We start from the raw sequence: 9,465 nt of genomic DNA on the forward strand, positions 1-9,465 counted from the left end.
GAGTCCAGCAAATGGCAAAACAATCAAAGGGCAGAAGAGTAAATCAACGTTATAGACACTATGATCACGTAACTGACACAAACACTACATGTTCCGCTGAATTCTGTTCACACACAGATACAAATCCCATATGCTCTCACTCTTCTGCCCGTTGAGCAGTTTCAATCCTTGACATGTCAATTAAAAAGAAGAGGAGGGTGTTGTTTTGCGGCGCCGGCGGCGAAGACGACGATGCCAGAGTCGGAGGTCCGCAAGATAAAGATGATACGGAGACGTTTTCGAGAGAAGAAGAAGGCAGCCAAATCAGCATATCCGACGGCATTCTTCCTTCTCTCGGCGTAACTGCTCGCAGCTGCCGCAGAATCACTCTTCGCCGCTTCATCATTTCCCCCTTCGAACCCCGTTACAGGTTTCATTGTTTATTTCCCGTTTTCTTTTCCTATTTTACGCCATCATCGTTTTATTATCTTTCTTTAGCATACCTACAATGCGTCATCGTTGTTTGATACAATATCCTGTTCTCACTCTCAGTCAGCTATACTCTCAAGTTTTTGTAGCTGACATCTACTCCTCTAGTTTCGTAATAGTATAGATAATATCAATGTATCATAAATTATGTAATGATCTTTTTCAGTGTTCTTTTACAGATTGTGGGAGACATTTCTGGTGTTTCTAGTGTTCTACACGGCATGGGCGTGCCCATTTGAATTTGGATTCCTTAACCAACCGTCGCGTCCACTAGCTATAACTGATAATGTTGTCAATGCAATTTTCGCCATTGACATCATTTTAACCTTCTTCCTTGCCTATCTAGACAAAGCTACTCATCTCCTCGTTGATGACCCTAAGAAAATCGCTTGGCGTTACGCCAAAACCTGGCTTACTTTTGATGTCATCTCCACCATCCCCTCTGAGGCTGGTAGAAAGTTTTTGCCCTCCGCTCTTCAGGCTTATGGTTACTTCAATATGCTTCGCCTCTGGCGTCTTCGCAGAGTTAGTAGGCTCTTTGCCAGGTAAAGATTTACTAAGAGACAAAAATTTATGTCTGTTTCTTTAGGCAAAATTGGAGCAATTTCACTAGGACAAACTAACATTCACGTTTACTCAATATTAATTTTTTAGAACCACAACAGTTATAAACAATCCTAGCATCCTATGTTATATATATTTTTGGTATATCTACAATGGAGCTATGTTCAACGCTCTCATCTCGGTTGCAAAAATTGGAAGCTCAACAATGGAAAATTTTGGAAACTTTAAAATGAAGAATTAGTAGACAGCATTATACTAGACAGACGGTGTTGAAGTGTAGTAATTCTTTGATTTCTTTTGTCATGTTAGGTTGGAAAAGGACAGGAACTACAGTTACATTCGGGTTCGCTACTCAAAGCTTGCATGTGTGAGTATATTATGTTACAAAATTCCTTATCATGTGTTCAATGAATATGTTTTCGGAGAACAGAAGTTTGTTTATAGTTTGCATTCGTGATCCCTGTAGGCTTGTGGTATATTGTAGGTCACTCTGTTTGCGGTTCATTGTGCTGCATGCACCTTCTATCTTCTGGCTGAGCATTACCGTGACCCAAAGGGTACATGGATTGGGCAAACCCTGGGAGACTTCAAACAACAGAGCTTGTGGGTTCGTTACGTGACTTCAATTTATTGGTCTATAGCCACACTTACTACTACTGGATATGGTGATATTCATCCTGTTAATACAAGAGAGAGGATATTTGATATCTTCTTCATGTTCTTTAATCTTGGACTCACTTCATATTTGCTTGGAAATATGAACAATCTGGTTGTTCATGGCACTGCCCGCACTAGGAAATTTGTAAGTACTTGTGGGGTTCTTGAGCATTTATCTTTACATCAGCGTCTGTTTGTAACTGTTGTGCCTCGGCTACTATAGACTTCGGGTTTATGTCTTCGATTTGGGTTTATTTTAGAGGGACACTATACAAGCTGCATCAAGTTTTGCAAGAAGGAACCAACTACCAGTTAGGCTACAAGATCAGATGCTTGCTCATTTGTGCTTGAGGCACAGAACTGATTCAGAAGGGCTGCAGCAGCAAGAGATAATTGAATCACTTCCAAAAGCAATTCAATCAAGCATTTCACACTTTCTATTCTATTCACTGGTTGATCAAGTGTACTTGTTCCGTGGAGTGTCAAACGACTTACTTTTCCAACTGGTAATACAAGTCTCACTTTAATACGTATGCGCATTAAAACACAAATCGCAATAGCAGCTTCATGTTTGTTGGTTTTTTTGTTTGTTTGTTTTTTTTTTTTGGGGAATTTGAAGGTGACAGAGATGAAGGCAGAGTATTTTCCTCCTAAAGAAGATGTAATTTTACAGAACGAAGCACCCACAGACTTGTATATATTGGTCACTGGTGCTATGGTAAACTCTGCTTTTTTACTATTCTAGGTCCCTTCTGTTGAGTTTTGATTGTTCTCATTTGTATCAAATTATAGTTTCTTATGTGTTAGCTTATCTAACAGGAACTTATAACGAGAAAGGGCGGAATAGAACAGGTAAGTCGATGAAATGATTCTTCTTGATAACTATCCATCAGTCATCTAAGATTTGGTCTATGGTTTAATGCAGGTTGTTGGCGAGGCAAAGCCAGGAGATGTTGTTGGTGAGCTCGGTCTGCTGTGTTATAAGCCACAATTGTTCACAGTCCGAACCAAACGATTGAGTCAGCTTCTTCGTTTGAACCGTACTGCTTTTTTAAGCCTTGTCCAGGCTAATGTTGGGGATGGGACAATAATCATGAACAATCTTCTTCAGGTATGTTGTAATTTCTTAAGCAATTACTTGTCCATTTATCTTTTTTCTCTTCATTCATTAATTTTGTCATTGATAATCTATATTGGTGGTTGATGTAGCATTTAAAAGACTTGGGCGATCCAATGATGGAAGGCATTTCGACAGATACAGAGCAAAAGTTGGCTCGGGGAAGAATGGACTTGCCTCTTAGTCTATCCTTTGCCGCTGTCAGAGGAGATGGTCTGCTGTTGCATCAGTTACTCAGGCGGGGTTCAGATCCAAATGAATTGGACAATAATGGGCGAACAGCACTGGTAGCAAATTCAGCTCCTTTTTTCATCCCTTTGGGAGTCTGAGAGGTTTAATTTTTCCTTTAAATAATCTTCAAGCTTATTTTGTTTTATATGCAACAGCATATTGCAGCATCTAGAGGTCATGAGCATTGTGTGGTTCTACTTCTAGAGTATGGAGCAGATCTTAACATAAGAGGTATCGCGACTTTGGGATAATAATTCATGAAAATGCTGTTATTATTTCACTGGCCCATATGAATATGAACATGAATTGTCGGCTATTAAATTTTGTACCTTGTTTAACAGATTCAGAAGGGAGTGTCCCCCTATGGGAAGCGATGCTTGGGAAGCATGAACCTGTGGTAAGGATTCTCGCGGAAAATGGTGCCTTGATATCATCCAGTGATGTTGGTCATTTTGCATGCACTGCTATTGAGCAAAACGACTTACTTTTACTCGAGAAGATTGTACATTATGGAGGAGATGTAACACAGCTCACAAGCAATGGAACCACTCCACTTCATGTGGCAATCAGTGAAGGAAACATTGAAATAGTCAAGTTCCTTATTGATCAAGGCAGTGACATTGATAAACCAGATATCCATGGGTGGACGCCAAGGGCTCTTGCAGATCACCAGGGCCAGGAAGACATACAAATTCTGTTACAGATGAAGCCAGAGCCTAAGAAAGCACCAGTTTTAACCGTTCCGAAGAAGCAGCAAGCACCGAATCCTAGGAAGCACTTGGTGAAGTACAGCAGTGAGCCCTCAATACCTCCATATACACCTGAAGTTGTATCAGCTGTCCCTGAGATCAACCTGTTGAATAGGCATTCACGTCGAAGACCAAACACTTTTCACAATTCACTGTTTGGTATAGTTTCAGCTGCAAATACCGGTGAGCATTCCATTAACTTCCCAACTGTGAGCAGTTATCCGCCTAGAGTGACAATTAGTTGCCCAGAAAAAGGTCAAGTCTCTGGAAAGCTTGTGCTGCTGCCGAAGTCACTTCAAGAGCTACTCAGCATTGCTAGTACAAAATTTGGCTTCACTCCATCCAAGATTCTATCCAAAGAAGGAGCTGAAATTGATGATGTAGGCCTTATCAGAGATGATGATCATCTATTTATTGTTAGTGATCCTGCATATGGAAATTGAAGAAACCAAATGACTGAAGATTCGAGCATCTAAATTGATGGTCGCTACTAAATCATTCATTGATGCTTAATTCTCATTTCTCTTGACGCGATATAAAAGAAGACTTTCTATCCTCTTTTATTCCGTTTTCCTTCTTTCTAGTTCTCCGTTGGATGTCCTCATATTGTTTGGGATTACTGAAAGGATGGGAGCCAAGAAATGGTTGTAAATGTTGGAATAGAATAGATTAGATAAGTGATATTAATTTTAAAATTTTGGTTGACTGTTTCTTACTATTGAACTTTAAGAAGTTGTAATGCAGAGACTTGAAGACAATAGAATACATTCAAACTTGTTAAATTTTGTAGTATGTTTATGTAGTTCTTGTTAGTCTTCCACAGAAATATCTATATAAACAACTTGTAAACCAAGCAAAACAAACCCCTCTTTGTCTCTGTCTTATAAAATTCTGAAGTCAGTTTCTTGGAGTTCAAGGTACAACCTCGAAAGATACATTTCAATTCAAGGTTAAAAAGAAAATCTAAATCGTAACTTGTATGAGTTCACACAAAATTAGTTAGAAAATTTAATACAAATCCAAAAACAGCTCTGCTTTGCCAAATTTTGGTACATTAGTACTAAACATATCTCCATTTCTTATGACTGAAGTGGTACAAAACCTAGCTATTCGAAAGAAGTTCCCTACTTCCAAGCATAACAAAATTTAAAATACTTTTATATTCTTCTACTCTATATTCTAGCACAATCTTAATCTTTCTTGACATTTGTTTCCCGGTGCCAAGAATTTGACTGGCTATACAAGAGACATTCTTCAACACTCATCTGCAGATCATGGCTATTATTTAGGCAGACACAGGCTGAAATCACCATTCTATTCGTAATCAGCTTATTGTACAGATCATTGTGTCTCTCTCTATATCCGGACACCTTATGGATGTACCTGGAAACGATGAGTGTTCATACATGGGCATCTATTTACTAGAAAGTATTAACAGAATATTATGTTACACCAGCAAAAGTACATACGAATTACTCTTATCTGATAGAATCTGTCATCTTTTCAGCCTACAGTTCTGAATTTCAATCCACCTCTTTGAGCAGTCATTTCATCCAATATCTCACAGCATAGAATTGATCTTCCCTATCCTCTTGTCGCACTTTCAGGTGTTCCTATTTCTTGCTCTCATCACTGGTTGTCATGCCTATGAATTGAGAGACTTGCAAAGAAAAAATTATTTACTCTCGAATGAACTTGTATCATACTGAATCTCTATGCTAGAACACGCAATTTCTTCATACTCAGAAGCATTGAGTTCCTGAAGATGATCCGGATGGAAGATCTTGGGGAGAATGTACTGTCTTATGCTGATGAGAAAGAAGAATGGAAGAGGGAATAATACTCCAGCGATAGGAGTCCATGCTATCCCAAAACAAAACAGAAAATACACGAGCTGGAAGACTGTGAATAAACCAATAATCATGTAGGGTACCAACCCCACAAATGAGGCGTGAACACCCCTCCAAGGACTCTGCCAAACGCCATGTCATCAGAGCATAATTAAAATTTTAAGCAGAAAAGCAAGAATTTGGGCATACTAATGATTACAGTTAGATATTCATGTACTCAACCAAATAACATCAGCCCACTTATGCATCATCAGTAAACATTCGATAAGGAAAGATATAGGTGTTGTCTGCCTCCATTAATGTACAGTTTTAAGGAGCATGGCTCATGACTCACTTGCAACTTCGCCTCGGGGTGATGAAGAGCAGCAGCAATCTTTCCCAGAACTGATTCCCTGGTACATTGTCAAAGGCCCAGTAGGCAAAATAACCCCAAAGAACTGAGTTAGGTATCTTATCGATAATGGGCAGAGCAAACATTTATAAACCCACAAGTAATGACTGTAATGTGTTGCTAACTCTTTGCTCATTAATTCTAACCGGCAAGCATGCATCAATGTGTTTCTTGAGATCAAATTTTTCTATTGCATCCCCTCCATCATCTGCCTTCATCACAAATTCCTTCAAGTCCTCCATCTCTTTAGGTACTGAAGAAGGCTGAATCAAATCTGATCGAGTTGGAGAAGTGTCTATTTTTGTAAAGACAGCTTGCATCCTTCCATATATTTCTGAGTTGCTTTCATGTTGCTTTATGCATTCCTTGGCACTCTTCACCATTTTCTCCCACGTTTGCTGCAAATCACAAGCGCATCATCTAAGAGCCCAAATAAATTCGGTTTTGATACTGACAATGGGAAGTCAATTTTACTCAAAATTTGCATCTCACCTGCCTCTTGAGAACTGCAAGGACTCTTTTGTGTGCACGGGGGATTGTGGAGGGACCGCATTTGAAGGAGGGAGTCCAAGAAACGCACAAATTAAAGTATGAAATAATAAAAAACAAGCGTGCTCAGTCTAAATTCTGTATCAACTATTGATTGGGAAAGAGCTCAGAAAAGTTTGGAAACATGACTTGAAGAGCAAGAAATGTAAATAGTATCATATTTAGTACTTTGATTCCCAGCAACAAGATATCATAATGGTAAGTAGATGGGTTTCTGAGATTGAACTCCTTCTGTTGTGCCATTTGCGAAGTACACTGGTTGAAGAAGTATAGACCTGCTATCATCAATGCTGGGATAATTGCTGCAAAGATGTATAATATTGGGATTTGGACATATCCTGCATAATTGGCAGTGTTCCAAAACGTATCAACTCTTCCAGAATTGTGTACCTAAATACTTGGACAATGAATATTTTCAATAAAGAATCCCATCTAGACATGTACTGAAAGTACAGTCAAGTCATCGGACAACCAATACCACGATTACTGTCCAATAGTACAATGATGCAGAGTCCCACGGAGGCGGACAAAACAACCTCCTTGGAATATCTGAAGGAGGTTTGCCAGGTATACTGTAAGATAATCCCGGCCGCTACAGGACCTAAGAGGAATGCCATAATCTGCTAGGAAGCTTCGAAAACATCCTGTAACCAATGTCATCAAAGAGAATAAGAAAAAAGAAAAGGTAAAAATAATATCTCACCACAATAATCTGTTATTATATGATGGAAGTTAATAGTCACTTACCAGTACCATAGCGCCAGGATCTTGCCTGTCTGCTTTTAGGGGAGGTGAATAGTAACCCAAATGAGAAAATGATAGCAAGCAAGTAGCAACCCATTTGCATACAGCCATTCGAAGTTATACTTACACTTCTCCAGTTTAGGATCTTCAGCTTCTGCAATCCTGAATTCACTGACCACACCCTGTGATTTACATATCAAATGATTTAACCACAATATATATGTGATCTGTTTTATTTTAGTACTCACTTTGTTTATCATGTATAGAAAAAGCAAATAGCTTAACAGCCTCTTGAATGAAAAGAACAGCAATCAACAAGCCAAATAGCTCCTCTGCCATTCTAATAAATCTATTGATGACGTTACATGCATTGAATATTGCAAGAAGAAAAAGCAAGATTGCCATCCATACACAAACCCTGAGAGAAGAAACAATTAACACGCAATAAGAACGATTTTCTACCTTAGGAAACTAAACAACATTGTCAAAGCATACGTGGGTAGGCAGCTAGTAAATACGAGCCTGTCAACTAGTTTTAGTTGTTATGCCTTAGATTAAGCCAAATCAAAAGAGTTACAAACATAGCCTGAATAATTTTGAACGTTGAAAATGGTTCCCTTACCACTCAGCCCAAGCTAGAAACAGCTACCGTAGAAGCTACAGTTTCTACCGTGCCGAGGATTCCATCTAACATAAGATGAAAATAAAATTTTCAGAGTCATTCTCAATATTTAGCATCTAAATTAACCTCTTTGATTTCAGTTTATTATAAGCAGAGCTGTAAATGATGTACCTGTATCCCTACTTAATTGCTTTCCGAAGGCGATTACAGGGAGAGCAAGAGGCAAAGAAATCCAATATCCTGAAACAAATTAGAAATAAACCATTAGCTTAAATTTAACAGTTAATTTTTTTCAAGTCTCAAATTTTTGGTGCAAAAGCAGAGCAATAATGTTACCTAAGGCCTGTACAACGAATGCCAATCCAATCTTGCTTATAGCAAGCTGCTCTTACTTTGAAATCTTTTATCATCCCTTGAAATGGAGTTTTAGCCTGTGACATCGCTGATGATGCAATAAGAAACTAAAAGGATTAGATAAAATCAACTTGTAAATTAACTAGAGATCATCGCAGTTCTATCAAACTTTATAGATAAACAAAATATCAACTCGGTTAAAAACGAATATATATATATATATATATACATACACAATTACTGGTTTCTATGTAAATTCTACGTTTTGGGCTTTTGGCCTTGTCAGATTTACAATTTTTGTGTTATGGCCTTCTTCAATTGCAACACTCATAATAAAATACAAATGAAGGTGTCTGCTGGCAAAATCTATGTATACATTGTAACATGAGCAGCAAAGCAAAATCTGTTGTTCTTGGGTGTGGCATTGTAGCGTCATGCAAGAAATAGCAAGCCCACCCGAACCATACTACAAAGAAAATGAATGTGTCTGCTGGTGCCGGAGGAGTAAGTTTCCGGCGAAGAAAGGTGACGGAAGCTATAATTTGTGCTATAAAATGAAGTGGCAGTGGTCTCTCCAAAGAGAAAGAAGAGCTTCGTTCAAAAACTGGGCGAGTTTCGTGGCTGCCCACATACACTAATCTTCATGCATAGTCGCACTGTGGGTCCTTAAATATCGAGGATTTGTCATGTTTCAGATTATTGAACAATTGCTTAATTGATAAACTCATTATAAAAAGTTATACTTACATGGGTGATTTCTGAAACGTGAAAAATCGGAGCAAGCAGTTGTCTATTGCACTGAGGTATCTGTAAATGCCAAATACCTAACACCTAAACCATGCCCATGCATAAAAGGACGAGAGAATTGCCTCTGCTCTCTCTCCTGTCAGTTTTTTTTTCTCTCTCTCCTCCCACCACATCCTTCATTCTCTCGTCATTCTCTCGTTTTTCTTGATACTTAGCATTTTCCCCATGCATTCATCATATTATCCTGACAGGTAACAACTTCTTGCATTGGTCCGTGTTGAATTGTTCTTTGATATGAACTAACGTGAGCTTGATTAACTGCAGTGATCATAGAAATTTGATTTGGATTATTATTTTTTTTAACATATAACACGTTAAACTATTTGAAAACGTGACATGAACGACATATATTTGATGCCCCA

General features: G+C 38.5%; 2 protein-coding genes across 2 annotated transcripts; one reads left to right on the forward strand and one right to left on the reverse strand.

Moving 5' to 3' along the window:
- LOC102607559 (potassium channel AKT1) lies at positions 1–4,369 on the forward strand. The gene is made up of 11 exons (XM_006483247.4): positions 1–409; positions 648–1,013; positions 1,342–1,399; positions 1,517–1,834; positions 1,950–2,195; positions 2,309–2,407; positions 2,509–2,541; positions 2,615–2,800; positions 2,899–3,093; positions 3,193–3,268; positions 3,379–4,369. Exons 1-11 carry the CDS (start codon positions 174–176, stop codon positions 4,227–4,229), a joined length of 2,664 nt encoding a protein of 887 aa, XP_006483310.1. The 5' UTR covers positions 1–173; the 3' UTR covers positions 4,230–4,369.
- A 463-nt stretch (positions 4,370–4,832) lies between these two features.
- LOC102619527 (probable boron transporter 6) lies at positions 4,833–7,659 on the reverse strand. Its single transcript, XM_052438199.1, is given in 7 exon segments — positions 4,833–6,425; positions 6,520–6,540; positions 6,543–6,647; positions 6,745–6,914; positions 7,113–7,220; positions 7,324–7,482; positions 7,569–7,659. Coding segments are annotated over 7 exon segments (1,113 nt in total). The 3' UTR covers positions 4,833–5,966.
- Between the last annotated feature and the right edge of the window lie 1,806 nt (positions 7,660–9,465).

Source organism: Citrus sinensis, chromosome 1 (genome assembly GCF_022201045.2).
Source record: "Citrus sinensis cultivar Valencia sweet orange chromosome 1, DVS_A1.0, whole genome shotgun sequence".
Classification (NCBI taxonomy): domain Eukaryota; kingdom Viridiplantae; phylum Streptophyta; class Magnoliopsida; order Sapindales; family Rutaceae; genus Citrus; species Citrus sinensis.